This window comes from Athene noctua, chromosome 3 (assembly GCF_965140245.1).
Source record: "Athene noctua chromosome 3, bAthNoc1.hap1.1, whole genome shotgun sequence".
NCBI classification, from domain to species: Eukaryota; Metazoa; Chordata; class Aves; order Strigiformes; family Strigidae; genus Athene; species Athene noctua.
Genome location: NC_134039.1, coordinates 3985768 through 4003236, shown reverse-complemented (window position 1 = coordinate 4003236; position 17469 = coordinate 3985768). Strand labels below are relative to the sequence as shown.

Here is a 17469-nt window from a genome sequence, read left to right as displayed (position 1 = left end):
ACGGGCAGGCAGGACAGGCAGGCAGGCAGGCAGGAGGACAGGCAGGCAGGCAGGAGGACGGGCAGGCAGGCAGGAGGACGGGCAGGCAGGACAGGCAGGCAGGCAGGCAGGAGGACAGGCAGGCAGGCAGGAGGACGGGCAGGCAGGCAGGAGGACGGGCAGGCGGCCCGAGCCCGCCTCCCCCGGTCCCTCCTCCCGGCCCGGCCCCGCCGCGGCCTTCCCGCCCGCGGGCGGTGCGGAGGGGCGGGCGGAGCGGCCCGAAGTTTCTCTCAGAGCTGCGGACCCGCCTCGGGAGCGCCGGGACGCGTCTCGGCGGCGCTTCCCTGGCCGCCAGCCCCGCGGGCAGCTCCCCGGCGAGTCGGGCGTGTGGCGGGGGGCGCCCCGTGGTAAGGGGCGCCTCAGGCCGGCGGCGTCCCGGCCCTGTAAGGCCGCGCCCGAGCGAGCCACCACCATGTCTGCCGGTAGCAGGCGGTGGCCGGTTTGTTTGCTGGTGGCCACCTGCGTAGTGGCCGGGTCCCCCCCGAGTCGGGAGTGCTCCGTGGAGAAACTGGAAAACGCCATCATCGATATAAACTTATCTCTGCCCAAAGGCGTCAGGGGCGCGGAGCCATTGTACGCCCCGAGCCCAGGGGCTTGCGGTCGCGCTTGCTGCTCGGGGGAAAAGCTCTCAGGTAACCCGCTCCTCTCTGGTCTTTTCTGGGAAATGACTTGCAAAAGTTTGGGCTCGCGTGGTATTCAAGTGCTGTTCCGTGTACTCAGCACAGAAGCGTTCATTTCTCCTTGCGCCCACGCTGCGACTAGTAACCGTTTTGCTAAGGCGTGATGCTAGATCTTAATGTGAGGCCCCGTAGTATTCAGGGAAAGAACTGCAGCAAAGACACAGGGATAGTTTTAAACATTAAAACCTCGCCGATCCCCAAACTGAGGTGCATAAGCCATAGGTGCGCCGTAAAGTAACTGGCATTTTGTGCTACGTTTAATTTTAGCCACAACTGAGAGTGCTTACCTTTCTCTGAGACGGTTGGTTTGCATCGAGCTTTTGGAGCGGTGGGAGGTAAAGCAGCCAAGTGGTAAAGGTGACCCCCGCAATCAGCAACAAGCCAAGCGATTCCTGGGATGTGATAGGGAAAAGTATATAAATCATTTCCTTCCCCATGAGTATGGGAAAGCGGTTTTCAGATGTATGGGGATTTGTAAGCGAGATATTATTACATAAAGTGGTGCCAGTGGGGTATGGGTGAGGGGAGGGTGTGGGTTTAGATTCATTATTTCCTCAGGTTCATCTGTACAGGAAGAGGAAGGTGTGACCTTTTGTATATTGGCCCTGGGCCATTCTTTTACAGTCCTGGGCTGTTTTTCCTGTTGGAATGCTCTATGTTCGTAGTTTTCCTCTTACTCACATGAAGAAAAAAATAATTTAACAACCTAGAGCTCACGATCAAGCTGCTTTAAAAATTCTTATTGCTGAAACATGTACTTATATTTTTCAGGAGACAAGAAGTGTAATTTGATGATTTTTGATGCTCAAAGGACAAGCACGCATCCAAACTGCTACCTGTTTTACTGCCCTAGCGCTGAGGCTTGTCCGATGAAACCCGCAACAGGACTTGTGAGCTACAAAATAACTAGAGGTAAATAATAGTAAGAACCACCAGTCCCCACACTAGATGACTTTTGCACCTGTGAGTTTTCAGTAGGGGCCAGAAAATGTTTGGGGGTTGAATTTTTAGTAAAACGTTCTAAGCCAACCACTGTAATTTGAAGTTGGAAGATGGAGGGGCATATGTGAACTCCTGTGTGTGCCCAGCTTTTTGGTTGGAATAACATCTTGACCCTTATGAAACTCCTTCACCTTAGATTCAGAACTTATAATTTTCCCTTGCTCAAAACAAAAAGAAGCTGTTTCTATCTTGATATATTCAAGAAGGAAAATTCCCTGTATGTAATGCTGAAGAGTGTTGCTGAAAGCAGTGGAAATACAATGCCCTCGTCGCCGTCTGTATATTCAGATCATCCATGCTGCACTGATGAATGCCACGTACACAGAGGCAGAAACACTGACCACACGTAGGGCAAGCACTGCTCTGATGAATGGGTAACTGGCAATAGTAATAATTATTTTCAGCTTTCAGTTAGGAAACCTGAAGCACAGATGCAAACTGTCTAAACTCAAAGCTTCGTGGCACGTGGGCTGCACACTCAGAAATTTCTTGCTGTCTGTCATGTGCTGTGGGGTTTTCAATACCAAATCTTGGTGTTGACTGATGTTCACTTGCACCAGACCTGTCAGAACAGCTCAGATAAGAAACTGATATTTAGACTCTCCACCAGCCAGGAGTTCATAAGGTGGGTTCAGTGTGGTTGCTTGAGAGAGCAGAAAATTTGTATTTCCAGGGACTGAACTTTTGCTGAAAGAGAGAACTTTTCCAAGAGCATCTATGCAAGGAGCCACAGGATATGTAGAAAGACTATTCACATAATGCTAGCAAATATTTCTGTGCAAGCACAGTCACACAGGGACTGGGCAAAAGCAGTGTGTGACAAAGGGATTGCAGGCCTATAAAGTTACTGTTACAACCACTGTTTTTTCCAGCTCTTTCTCCCCTAGAAGACTATGAGGGTTTCAAGAAACAAGGAATGTAACCGTGTTTGTACTTTCATCCTGCAAATGGTATAATATTAGCATAATACTATGCTAACTGAGCATAGTATAATGCTCAGTTAGCAACCTGAGTGCATATACCATCTTTTTTTCATTTTGTGATTTTTAGCTTCTGTGAACATTGAATTATGGAAAAATTATGCTAGTTGATTTACCTTATGTTCCTAATAAGCTTTCAAAGATATCATCTGACAGGTGTTGGTACTGACAAACATTTCAAGCTCTGTTTTTTCACATGAGAATCTATGTGTGGCGACACTGAAAACCAAACTAAAAGGGGGAAATTGCTTTATTGTAGTAAAGCAACTTAAAATACTGATGCTATGTTAGTAATGAAATTCTGTTTTTTCTTTTTTTCTTAACTATTCTTGTAGCTGCTAACTAATGGAAACAACCTATGGCTTAGGAAGTAAAACATTTCCTGGTCCAAGTTGCAAAGAGCTGTTGCTAAAAAATAAATTAACATTTCTGGTTTCTACTGTTCATGTACTTTTGTGGCGCTTGCCTTTCCTGCCCAGCTAAGATACCCAAGCAAGACTTGTGGGTTCTAGTAAAGTATGCTCAGGAGGTGGTTTTGGTTTTGTTTTTTTTTTGAGAGTGACAACATGAAGTTGGTTTCTAATTCAGCTTATTGGATTTGAGATACTAATGGGAGTGCTTTGTTTTTTTAATCTCTTTTTTTAATGTTTGGCTCATATAGTGCCCTTGTTCTTTCTTACCAACGAGCATGTCTGTCCTAGTACCCCAGCTGTACCTCACAATGTGACAGTTTGGGGCAATTGCATTTGGGAGTTTGTAGTCTAAAATGAAGACAATGAATACAATAGTGTTTGATGCTAAAAATGTGGAGTAGAGTTAGTTAATGCAGGCATTTATGTTAATTAATCCATCGGAGCTCTGCAGAGGAGCAGCAATACTTAACTCCTGTACGGGACTCGTCACATAGCCTCCCTGTGCTCCCTCCATCCCTCCTTTGCACGCTGCACGTGTGCTCTGTGATTTTCTAGCTGTTGCCCAGGCGAGCAACCTGAAGATGAGGTGACACCCTGCGAGTGCTTTGTAGCTTTGTTTAAATGCGTGGTGGGAAGCGTCCGTGTGACTGCACTGGGAACAGGGAAAAGGTGAATGGGGGACTGACACCGTGGTGGTGACAGGCTGTTTCCTCACTGGTGTGGTAATGTGTCCAGAGCTGCAGAAGCAGGTTGGCTGTCTTTAACCATACAGCTTCTGATTATCTATTTATTTATATATAAAATATATAGTGATCTCACCCCTGGGCTCGGCACTGGTGAGGCCGCCCCTCAATGAGTGGGTTCAGTTTAGGGCCCCTCACCCCAAAAAGGCCATTGAATGACTCGAGCGTGGCCAGAGAAGGGCAACGGAGCTGGGGCAGGGTCTGGAGCACAGGTCTGCTGGGGAGCGGCTGGGGGAACTGGGGGGGTTCAGTCTGGAGAAGAGGAGGCTGAGGGGAGACCTCCTGGCCCTCTGCAACTCCCTGCCAGGAGGGGGCAGAGAGGGGGGATGAGTCTCTGGAGCCAAGGAGCCAGCGCCAGGCCCCGAGGGAATGGCCTCAAGCTGCCCAGGGCAGGGTCAGGCTGGCTCTGAGGAAGGATTTCTGTGCAGAAGGGGCTGTTGGGCGTTGGAATGGGCTGCCCAGGGCAGGGGGGAGTCCCCGGGATCCCTGGAGGGGTTGAAGAGTCGGGCTGAGCCAGCGCTGAGGGATCTGGGGGAGTTGGGAACGGTCAGGGGGAGGTTAATGCTTGGACTAGATGATCTTCAAGGTCTTTTCCAACCTAGATGATTCTGGAATTCCGTGTAATAACTGAAAATTTTGTTATTTAAAGCCATTCTCTAAAAACAGTGGCTCTTCTTGAAGTCAAACCTTGTGGTTGGAGTCCATTATCTATGTTACCTTGCTAACAAGCAGGTGCTTGACTGGAAGATTGGGATAAAAATTTGTGTCGATGATTCAAGTGAAGTATTTGCTGTGCTCTTGTTTAAAGCATTGCCAGTTTGCCAGTTTTTTGGGTTGTTGGCTTTTTTGCACTTTATTTTTTTGTGGAGTCTTAAGGCTTGGAAATATATATTAAAACAGCAGCCAAGTAGGCTTCTTTGCATGTGTAATAAAGCTGAAGTGTATCCATCCCTCTAGATAGTTCCTACTTGAGAAGTTCCTACTAGAGAAAGTTCCTACTAGAGAAAAAAGTGGTAATGAAAATGTCATGGACTTTTTGTTGTTTACTTCAATTACAGTGCAGTTAATGAACCTCTCTGTTTCTATAAAAAAGGACATGAGTGAGAGTCAGAACTACTTGAGAGCATGTTCCCTTTCAAGTGTTCTGTGTGGCAGCTGTCTGATATTGTAAATTTTATAATTATATGTATATATATTTATATATAAATCTGAATAATAACAATTAGGCAGTCTTTGCAAGAGCTTGCGCTCACCCAAACTCTCTAATACCTGTGTAGAATCAGGTAGCTGCTAGAATTATCATTTGTATGGAATTTCTGTCACATAACACTGTTGTCCTGCTTCCAAATTCTATTAAATGACGTTGACCTGCCTGTTTTTCAAGGAATACCTATCAACTTCTGGAGAAATTATAAAGTGTAGTCTGTTGTGGAAGTCTTCACTGCAAATACCTCGGAGGCTCTTGGAGTGATGTTTTAGAGCCCAGCAGTAGAGGCTCAGATCTTTCCTACAAACCAGTATGTGTATCAAATGGCCTATAAAATGGGGATATTATTGCCACCTTGTATCATAAGACAATTCTTGTGTGTGAATTGAACTGTGTCAAGCAATCAAAGGGCGTTTGGGTGTTACGAGAAAGGGGAATATATCATTATCTTGGCTAGGTGGAAATGTGTACATCTGACAAATAAAAGTGAGGTTGATAATATCTACTCCTTAACTGACAAAGGCTGAGAATGGTTTGAAGGCAGTGGGCCTACTCACACTGCTTTTGACCTCCAAATAACGCTAACATATATGCAATGTGTGTATAAACCAGATTGGGATGATCACTCTGCACAGGTAAATTCTGTAAGAAGCTCCAGTCAGGCTCTGATGTGCCCAGGCTTGAGGCTGATGGGTCTTATGACACAGAATTTAAAAGTCACTCTGGAAACGTTAAAGAAAATATGATTGTGATCCCTCAGTTTCATTAGCCATTACTTTCTGAAGTTCCCTTGTGTCTCTCTCACCAAGAAATATGAATAGAGTAAGCCTGTAGAAGTCACAAGTAGATTTAATAATTAAATACTGGCATTTCCTTTCTGTTTCCAGACAGCCGTGCCCCAGAGGATATATCCTTCCAAAGTGAGAACTTCTCTTCAAGTGGGTATTCTCTGTCTTCGGATGCTGGAGCGTTTCTTTCTCGCAGTCAGACTAGCCATCAGAATCATACCGCTGCTTTGCAACAACCTGTCTTTCATCAGGCATCTGAAGTCCTGAACCATGTGGGCAAGCATTTAGACAACACTGAGTTTCATACAGTTTTTCCTGAATCCCAAAGGGCAAAACATCCTGAGAGCTTAGACCCCGTCCCAAGGCAGAAAGTAATTAACCTGCCATCAAATACATCTTCTGCCGTTGGAATTGGAAACCCCTCTGCTTTGTTCCCTCAGTCTAGCACTCCTGAACCCAGCAATACTGCTCTTACTCCTCTGCCTACAAGTACCACCCGACTGGCATCTCGTACAACCTTTCTGCATCCTGGTGGTGCTAAACCTGCTACTGTCACCACCACCTTTGCACCGACCGTGACCGCTGGAGCTAAACCCACTATCCCTGCCACCGGCATCGCTGTTACACATGTTCCTCTTTCCAGTCCTGCAACTTCTGCATCTACAACCAAGTGGGCAACCACAAATTCCAGATCTGCTGCCACCCCGTCAGGGCTGAGAACTCCAGCCATCTCTCCTGAGCCAGCAGTTGTCTCTTCCAACGATACCAGCCATGTTACCCCCCTCTCTTTTGCAGAGTTCACTCTATCTACTCATGATTCCCCCACAGCTTCCCAAACCAACTCTCAGGGTTATGACCCCTCTGGTTCAAAAAGCTACCTGCCAGAAAGTGTTCTGAGAGGGAAAGGTGTCATTCAGCTGGGAGAAAAAAGCAGCCTTGTAGCAGCTTTGCTTTTCGGGGTGATATTCTTGTTGTTAGTTATTGCACTGACAGGGAAGAAAATACACGAGTCTCTTCAGAAGAGGCATTATACCAGGCTGGATTACTTGATCAATGGAATGTATGCTGATGTATGATGAGGTGGAGGAATAAGACTGAGGAGCATCTCTCATCTGTGAGAGGACAACTCTGAAACAGAACAGTAGATAGTGAATTTGCAGAAGAGGATGGATTCCTTTGGCCACTAATGGGAGGGTGGCAGATGGTTTGGTGGGGAAAAAACCTGCTCCTTCTATGCTGAACTATAATGTCTGTCATTTTTGATTTATTACCAAATCCTGAAAATAAACACTGAAATCCAAGTTAAGCTAAGAAGGTCTCACATTTAAGGAGAAAAAGCATTTCAAGAGCTTAATCTATACTGTGACAAGATCAGTGGAATAGAAGCACACCTAATAAATTGAATACCTGTGCAGTGCGTGAGCATTTTTAGTGCTGTTTGCACCAAATGCCATAGTGTTACGCAATCGTCTGGCAATCCCATTTACTCTATTTATAGCCTTAAAGGAGTACTTAATAGTAGAGCTTTGAGTCTAAGTGGCTTTAGGTACAAACAGGAAAAATTGTAGTACACATAGCTTAATTTTCCTTAGCTACGTATAGTTTACGGATATATATGTATCTTTAATGGATTTTTCTTCATACATCACAAGCTATCTTTAAAACCACATGCTGCAAATCTGAGTTTGCCTTTTCCAAAGAGCTTGCCACCCTATTACATAGAGAATTTTTGCAATATGTACCAGAGAGGAGGAGTTTTTACCGTATCAAAGCAAAGCAAGCTGCAATCAGGCTCTTTTGTAACAGAATGCGTGACCGAGGGACTTGGCGTATGCACGAGAGACAATCTGTACAAATACACCGAAATCCCTAACAGTTGAGACTCAACACCTCATCTCAGAGCAGGCAGAGACTTGTGAGGGGGCTTAGCAAAGACAACAGCTGTATTATTTGCAGAGGACACAGAAAACTGTGGTGTCCGTTTGCTGAACATCTAAAGGGAGGTAAAAAAGTTTTGAAGGAAAATGGTGGCTATGCTGTAGGAGAGTGCTGATCTCAAAGATGTTTCCTACAGTCAGCAGGAGCTTTTGGTGTTCTAGTTCCCTCACCAGGCTGGTGCTCGCCAAAGACCTGCTTGCAACAGTGCTGGACTTGCTGTCCCTCCTGAGCACGCAGAGTTCTGGCCGGCTCTCAGAGCACACCCTCTTTCTTCACTTCTAGGGGCATCTTCTTGGGACTGGTAATAACCGCAGCTGCTCCATGTGTTCCCCCGACACCACCACAGCCAGAGAGGAGTGGGAGGACGTGTGAGCAACTACCCAGCTTCCAGTTCGTGTTACTCACATTTCCCTTCACGTAGACCCAGTTTAAACCTGTTTTTAGAATGAAAGACTAGATTTCAAAGTATCCGTGTGGCAGGCAGTGTAATCAACAACAAACATCAAGACAGAGAAGGAAGGGTGCCTCGTGAAATAATTGTACTACAAAAAATGAAACGCGACTCACATCCGAGAGCTTCTTAGATCTGTCAAGCCTGGTGTGGTGGGAAGCAGGCGTGATCCAAAAATGGCCTCAAGGCAATTTTTGTGAGAGCTCTAACAATAACTTTATGCAGAAAATTCTCTGAAAATGCCATTATTCAAAGATCAAATAGAAGTCAGTGTTTCTTATGTCAAGAAGTTGAATTCTTACTGTATAGGGGCTGCAAACTGCTTTACAGATACAGTTTTTACAGATACAAAACCAGCTGGTCTTCTACATCGCTTAAACCTGACAATGCTTAAATGAAAAACATTCTGGATAATCTCTTAAAAGTGAACAAAATTATAAAAGAAAAGTGTCTCAAGTTCATCAGCTTACCTGTTGACTGCACTTTGTTTAACCTCAGTGGGTTTTTTTTTAATAGCTATTTTCAAAGGGTTTTGGTCAAGGAACGTAACGAGGAGGAACAACATTTCTGGGAAATGAGTTAGTAAAATGATAAGTACTCGGCCCAGTTGTGGGCTGTAAAAATGCAGGCACAGATCTGAGGTTGACCATAATTTTCTCTCAAAGGAACTAAACTCCATGAGAAGCCTTCAGCGTTGCTCCTGCTGTCATGGCAGGTTATTGCAGGAGAGGTGCTAAGAACAACTGTGTGCTTCTGCTGTAATAACTTAATTGATATGAATTGATACGGTGCAGTACAGGAGAGATACATCCAAGAGAAGGCAGGTAGACATATCTCAGGGCCGTTCAGAGCTCTGGGCATGGTTTTGGCTAATATCGTTAGAAATATCACCCTCCAACCCAAACAGCAATGTGTATCAAGTGAACAGCAGAAGTAAAGCAGAGAGGCAACCAGGCACCATGACTAATTTGGGAAGGATGCCAAACTGAGTAGCCTTTCACAAGTTTTGAGTGAAACAAACAACTTTAAAAAGCCGTTTTTATGCTTGAGCAAAGAAAAATACGTATTAGGCAGGTGTACTGAAACACTTTTTTTTTTTTTTTTTCAATCCATTTGTCCTGGATTAAGAATAAACGGGGAATTGTTAGGGACCGGTTTGGCTTTTTCTGGAGGGGCATTTACAAGCTGTGTTTGAACACTAGAGGGCGACAAGGGTTTAGTAAATAGAACTGACAAGTTTTGAGGATGCCAATTTAAAAATGATTTCATTAGCTCGATTTTTAACTTTCCAGTCAATGGTAATTTCATTGCAAAAATGTTTTATAGGAAATCTGGTTTGTTTATTGGAAGGTTTTGAGTGGAGGATTATATACGCACACTTTTAGAATTTCTTATTGTATCATACAGTGGGAGTGAACAGCTGTAGGGACAACAAAACTAAGCATATTTTCTTCTCTGTTTAAATGTTAAATCGGATTGCATTATTAGTCATGTATTGGCATTTCCAGTTAACAGAGCAGGAGAGAGTTTTCCCATCATCATTCTTTCAACTATGATGCTTAATTCTGTGCATTTTTGGAGCTTGTTTATTCATTGGGATATTGCTCTTATATGATGAAACAGGAGTGAGGCAGAGTAACTGTAAAAAATCCATCCAGTTTGTTATACTTTTCAACATTGTTTATCTAAAAGTTCTGTGCACTCTTCTGGTTTTCCATCGACATCTCCTGTGGTCTTAACTGTGCACCACACATATGAACTGGATCATTAGCCACCACAACATGGTGACAACCCCTGCACGTGGGGTGGCTCTTTCTGAAGTGAACCAGTTATGTTATGGCATGAGGCCAAAACCTGATTGACTTTAATCACCTGCAGAGTGTAATAAATGCTGTAGCTTCTTCTTTTCATGTTGTTGCTTTATAGCGCTGAGCAAACATCGGGTGTGTAAATACACTGTCATGAACAAAACTGGTTTGTGGTATTGTACAGTAAGGCAAATAGAAAGCCCACATTTTATAACCACTGCAAACAATCATAAAGAAAGCAATTGGAGATCTATTTGAGATGGATGAGAAGAGTGCATAGTCCCTACCTCAAAGGGCTGCAAACTCAGTGTAGCATGTTCTCTTCAAATGCTGCTTCAGTTTGTTGTAATTCCTGTGGGAGTAGGAAATGCTTATACTCAGGATTCTTTCAAGTAAATTACTAACCGACTAACAAAAGAAAAAAAAAATTACATGAAGAGACAGTTTCAAAACTGAATCTTATTTTTCTTCCTCCTACAAAACCATCTTAGTGGATTTGAATCTGAATACACCATTAGCTACTGCTTTGATCCCACCATCCCACACTCCATGCTGATACAAACATAGAATTTAAAGGGCCATTATTGCAGTCAACAGTTTCCACCCAGTGTCCTTGGAGAGAGCTATACTTTGTGCTCTGTCACACTTCAGAAACTGGCCTAGACTGCTGGGCCCTTGCTACGCATCACCCTTTCTCTCATATAGGTAATAGACTTTCCCTGTTCATCAATAGTTACAGGATAGCCACAGCCCCTCATCGTTGTAACTCTTGCACATCCCTTGAGGACTGTACGTGATATTCCCAGATGCTTTACCAGGCTCTTGATGGAGAGATCTCCTGGGATATACTTAGGATATACTGAACATTCTTCTTCATCTTCAGGAAGCCTAAACTCAATCTCACAGCCTAAATTTGCTTTTTTCTTCTAGGTCTCTACACTCCTGAGGATATCAAAGTGCAAAGCATAAAACTGCTGCTCTTTGTCTTCTTTGTGTTTGGTAGATATTATAAATAACAGATAAATGTATTTTTAGTTTCAGGACAACTATGCTGGATCACCGTTTCCTGTATATTGTCTCACTTTCTGAAAAAAAAGCCGGAGGATTGTGCATTAACTGTTCTGTTACTTCTTTCCTTCCAAGCTATAAAATGTCATTGGCTGAAGTGGCAAAAGAGTTTAGATATGCCGCCTCCAAGGTGTTCTAATCCCTCTTCTTTCTGGTTTGCTTTGTCTTTAATAGAAAATTGAAAATTCAATCATATTGCCAACACCAAGGAATAGTGCTCAGATAATTTGTGCACTCTGTATATTCTCAAATTTCACAAGCAGTTAACATCCAGAACAACTGCAAGTTGTTGTAGGTGAGACTGGCTAAACCATAGGCATGTTTTGAAATATTCACTGGTTTAAGCAGTCACTCTGAAGACCACAGAGGTGCTTCTTCAAACTGCTGGGATGGTGAGGATGACTGTATAAAGTATAAGTACTTACAAGGTCCTTTGGGTACCTGCCCCATCAGAGAAGCAGCTGAGTTCTGGCTGAAAGTTCAGAAGCCATCAGGAGCAAAACCAGGTTTTATGTGCCCCACTTACACAGAAAGAAGGATGTCATTGGTGGTGCTTAGACTTTGACATTGCGACTTTTACAACTCCTCTCAGCAACACCGAGATTGAAAATTTGCACAAAGTTCAAACATTTAGTCTTGTGCTAGGAAGATGGTAGAAAAACCCTCACTTAGACACAGGTATTCTATAGGCTTGCCTGCTGTTTATTTAGTTTCCAAGTAAGTTTTTCTGTTTGCTTCTCTGAAAGAGCCTTTTTTCCCTGTCCCTAAATCCAAGTTCCACTGACACTACTGAAGTCCTGTGTAGCCCGAGTAAGTTAGGAATGAGATGAGCCCTATGCTTTGGTGGCCGTGTGCTGCTCTTTGTGCGTGCAGCTCCTATTGATGTCAGCGGGAGGTCCTCCAGCACATAGTTGATGGCTATAAGTCAAGTCCTCCCACTTAGTGGCTCAACTTTCCAAAACAATTGCCTTATAGGATGACAGCAGTTCTCAGCCCAGAGGTAAAATTTCTGAAAGAACCCAAAGACCATTTTCCCAGCTGCTTCTGATTATTTAACTATGGCAGTGTTGTCCTTGTTTTGTTTCAGGGCACGAAATAAGGAGTTCAAATGTTTTTCCACCATGTGATAACTCAGACACTATTTCTGGAAAGACTCCAGATTTGGCACATGCTATATATTGCCTTGACAGAGCACTTCGTTTTAGAAAGGGCAAAAAATAATTTGTTTGTGAGGTATAGTTTTAAAAAAGTGAGAACGTCTCGCACTATGCTGCTCACTACTAAACAAAATACACATGTGGTTTTCCTACACAAATACATAAAGAAATATATAAAGTGTGTATACCCCATTCAGGTGAATGTTGTGAAGGATGGTAGAGTTTGAAAAGTGACAGGCCTGAATCAGTCACAGAATCCCAGAATCATCTCGGTTGGAAAAGACCTTGAAGTTCCTGCAGTCCAACCACGAACCTCCCCCTGACCGTTCCCAACTCCCCCAGATCCCTCAGCGCTGGCTCAGCCCGACTCTTCAACCCCTCCAGGGATCCCGGGGACTCCCCCCTGCCCTGGGCAGCCCATTCCAACGCCCAACAGCCCCTTCTGCACAGAAATCCTTCCTCAGAGCCAGCCTGACCCTGCCCTGGGCAGCTTGAGGCCATTCCCTCGGGGCCTGGCGCTGGGGCCTTGGCTCAAGAGACTCATCCCCAATGAATGCTGAAGTCTATCCATATGCTACGTCTAGCAGAGAGAGAACATCAGCTTTCGCAGATGTTGGAGGGAGATGTCTGTCATTGGAGAGCCTATCTCAAGGGTGGGTTTGAGGGTAGTTCAAGTGCCATGACGTTCTTGTAGTTTCTGAAAACGGGTATCCCTGGTGATAGCAGACATCTCCAATGGCTGCCCCATCAATTGGTAATGAAAGGGAATTCCAGGAACTCAGTCTGTGTACACCAGCAACAGCCAAAAGAGCAACCAATAAAGTGGATACGTGCTCTGAGCAGTTACGGTGCAGCTTCCTCATCTCTGGAGCATCTCCAGACTTTGTAAAATGTCAGGCGTTCAGAACATAAGAAGAAGGTTATCCTGGGCAGCAATCCAGATGGAGTTAAAGTGGGCAGATGCAGCAGCTGGGTTCCACGGCCGTGCACAACAGCAAGTCACCGTGCATCAGCCAGCGAGGGACACGCAAGTTCTCATACCGGTTCTGCTGCTGTCTGACACCCGTGTTCCAGCGGAGACTGTAGAAGGAAGTGGGCTGGAAAGGTAAATTTGGGGTAAAGCTTAAAACTTTGTAACTGATCCCGATTTTTTTTTTCCTTTAATTAATTTTAACCTGATTGAATGTTGATTAAGTCCTAATTAGAAACAACTTTGGTTGCAGGTCTCGTAATGGACCTGGTAAAACAGGATAGGTCTCTCCAGGAAAGACTTTGCTATTTCTCATTTGGCTTTTGACCTAAAATTTAACAAATCTTTTTTCAATCTTTAACTTAGCTCAACTTCTATTTATTTAACCCTATTACCATCAGTTATGACAACTAAGTATCTATCCTCTACCTCTCTACCTTTTTCTTCACAGCCATTCCATTGTCTAACATTGTTCAAGAGTGGAGGTTTTGCACAGGGAAAGAAAATGGGAATTCACCTTTGTAATTGCTAGGCTGTGTTTTGCTTTAGTTTTCAGATCTTCCTGTTTAAAACTGAAGAGTATTTTAAACTTGAATTTTGATTTTCTAATCTTTCTTTTGAAATCGTATCTATGTAGCAAAATAATTACTAGGTGATCCATATGTCAGGGACCCAGGGCTGCATAATGTTGAGTGCTTTTTGCTCATGAAGAGGCCCTTCTGAATCTATTGAAATACAAAACAGTATCTCAGAAAAAATAGATTTTGTCCTTTGTTTGTTGCAAAGAGCCATGACAAATGTCACAGCTACACCATAGGCACAAGTCTCAAATGTTTTGTGTTCATGTAAGTATAAATCATGGCACATATTTAATGGCAAAAATAATAAAAAGAACTGGCAGATGCATAGCTGAGTACTCTAAACTTAGTGTGCAGAAACTGAGGGAGTGGCTGTGGCACTGAATGAGACCAGGAACTACAGCTCTCCTGCTTGTACACTGATAATACCAAATAAATCAAGTGGTACCAAGTGCAGGTTGCCCAAACCTCGCTGTTTCGTAGAAGCTATAGAATGTGCAGAGTGTCCTCATTGCTTAACTGGAGAGCTATGGGTTTGATGGTCGGACTGTTTGATGGATAAGGAATTTGCTGGATGGCTGCGTCCAGAGCGTTACAGTCAATGGCTAAATGTCCAGATGGAGATGGGTAACAAGTGGTGTCCCTCAGAGTCCATATTTAGACTGATACTGTTCAATATCCTCATCAGTGACAAGGGCGTGGTGGGACTGAGCGCTCCCTCAGCAGGTCTGTGGGTGACACCAGGCTGAGTGGTGCAGTTGATACACCGGAGGGAAGGGATGTGCCATCCAGAGGGGCCTGGACGGGCTGGAGAGGTGGGACATGCAAACCTCATGGAGTTCAACAAGGCCAAGGGCAAGGTCTTGCCCGTGGGTCGGGGCAATCCCCAATATCAGTACAGACTAGGGAATGCATGGATCGAGAGCAGCCCTGCAGAGAAGGATTTGAGAATACTGGTAGAGGAATGATTAGATATGAGCCAGCAATGTGCGCTTGCAGCCCAGAAAGCCACCCGTGTGCTGGGCTGCACCCAGAGCAGTATGGCCAGCAGGGCAAGGGATTCTCCCCCTCTGCTCTGCTCTCGTGAGACCCCCCTGCAGTGCTGGGTCCAGCTCTGGGGCTCCCAGCACAAGACAGACATGGGCCTATTAAGACCAGGTCCAGAAGAGGCTATGAAAACAGTCAGAGGGCTGGAACACTTCTCCTGTGGAGAAAGTCTGAGAGAATTGTGGCTGTTTAGCCTGGAGAAGGCTCCAGGGAGAGCTCCTTATTGCGGCCTTTCAATACTTTAAAGGGGCTTTAAGACAGATGGCGAGAGGCTTTTTACCACAGCCTGTAGTGACCGCACAAGGGACCGTGGTTTTAAACTGACAGAAGGTAGATTTAGATTGGACATAAGGAAGACATTTTTTAATGACGAGGGTGGTGAGACACTGAACAGGTTGCTCAGAGAAGTTGTGGATGCCCCAGCATTGGAAGTGTTTAAGGCTGGGTTGGACATGGCCTGATCTGGTGAAAGATTTTCCTGCCCGTTGGACTAGATGACCTTTACAGATCCCTTCCAACCCAAACCATCCAGTGATTCTATAGTTCTATGACCAGCTGAGAGGTAGTATGCAAAGTGGGAGGGACAACTAAACAACTGGTGTATAGGATGCTCTGCAAACATTTTTTTCTCCTGTCTTTAAGTACTTTGGGTCTGTGCCTCTCATTGTTTTCTTTAACATGGTCACTGGAACACCTTTTGGTATGCTGAACTCATGATTTACTGCCACAGTGTACCATAGGATGCACATATCCTCACTAATATTTCCTCCAGTTAAACTGCCAGGGTAACTAAACCACAGATGAAGACTCTAAATCATCATTTCTTTCAACACTTAGAGCTTTACTTATCTTAAAAAATGGAAAAAAAAAAAAAAAAAAAAAAAAGTGTTTGCAGAAAATAGCATTTTAAATGCATTGTTCAAAGAAAAGATTTCTTAATATGCCAAGATTAAATGGGGATTTTGTTCTGTGTAAGCTCTTTTCAGATCATTCTAAAGGTATTAGATTTTTCACAATTGTAGTAAGGAAAAAAATTAGTAGAAGTTGCATTAACTGCAAAGCTCTGACACTGAAAAAGGCATTGGAAGGAGCTTTATGAGTCAGGGCTGTTCAGACACAATTCCCCGTCTTTTGTTCAACGATCCATGTGACCAAATACTGTCTTTGTGGGTTTGAGTGGGGAGGGAGTGGAAGAAGGAAGGATGAGGAATGGATTGGATAGCTTCACTCTAATCACTACTTTTTCTTGAGAGGAGAAAATATAATCTAATTATTCCAAAATGGAATGTGATGATCCTTCAATAATATCTTGATAGCACGCACAACTGTTTTAATATATATATATATTTTGGGAGTGGGTCTGTCTTTCTCTGTGTTTTACTTTGTCACTTACCTACATTTAGTTGCCAGCTGTACTGGAGGAGTCTTGATAAAGTCCACGCTGTAAGGAAATTATTCAAGAACTAATGGAGATGGAAAAGCAGCAAATGAGACTTCAACTGTATATAATTGCCTCTTCCATCCCCTCCTCACATGAACAATGATTTACGGGCCATAAGCCACAGCAACTTTTATATACAGAGCCAGTGCAAGCTGTAGGACCCGCGTTCATCCCTGCTCAAACAGGCAATGGAATCAGTGGGAGACACTCTAGGTAATGGCTGGGGAGAACGTGTGCTGAGCTTTTTGCTGTCCTATGCCTGTATTTTGAATATCTTTTGTGGAGGCACGGGGGGTTACAGCACACCCTGCACTTAGTGCTGCTGCCAGTCGATAGCGGGATAAAGGGGGAAAATTTGGCACTCTCTTTCCACTTGGGCCATTCCCTCAAAGTCCTATAGCTTTGACACAAAGATCACCATGTTTTTAATAAACCAGAAACTCACTAACTAAATTAGTGGCAAGGCCTGTTTAAAGAAAGGCAGATTGTAGAATCAGCCACTGTCGATTATCTTGGGATTTCATTAGTTGAGAAGTGAGCAAGGACTATTAGGCATTGTGATTAGTTGATTTAAAGATTATTTTTTTTTAAAAAAAAAAGGGTAAAAATTTTGTCCTTGTAGTTTACTCATTCAAGAGTGGTATGATGCTCTAGGGCATTCACAATGATTTTTATGATTCTGAAATAAACTGAGCACTTACTTATGTCCTGCATGCTACCTTTCCAGGCCTTGAAACATGCTTCCCACAGTGAAACATAAAACCCATAGAACAGAGTATGAGTAATAGTTCTGAATTGTCAGAGGCATCGATTTTTCTCTGAGAAATCCTGGGTAATGGTAATTTAATGAAAATGTTACCAAGAATATGCCTCCATCCTTATTTTTAATTACTACCTATAAAGCAATTAAGAGGGTAAAAAAGGTTTGGGTTTTCCTTGAAAGAATAAATTGTTCCAACATCTTGCGTTTGTGTGACCTTACCTTACAAATCTCTTAGAAGAAGGGGGCCTCATTAAACATTGCAGACATTAAACCTAAAGATTACCCATTAGAGGGCACTCTTTTCTGCTCGGAGGAACTCCTCTTGCTTTTCGAGATTATTTTGAGAATTTACCTAACGGTTAATAAAAACAACACCCCTGAAGAGGTATCACAGCT

The 17469-nt window shown here is 43.8% G+C and overlaps 1 protein-coding gene across 1 annotated transcript; it reads left to right on the top strand.

The window, feature by feature from the left end:
- Nucleotides 1-227: 227 nt before the first annotated feature.
- MANSC1 (MANSC domain containing 1) lies at nt 228-11165 on the top strand. Its single transcript, XM_074901801.1, has 3 exons — nt 228-671; nt 1491-1631; nt 5952-11165. The coding sequence occupies exons 1-3, from the start codon at nt 452-454 to the stop codon at nt 6926-6928; spliced, it is 1338 nt and encodes a 445-aa protein (XP_074757902.1). The 5' UTR covers nt 228-451; the 3' UTR covers nt 6929-11165.
- Nucleotides 11166-17469: the final 6304 nt, after the last annotated feature.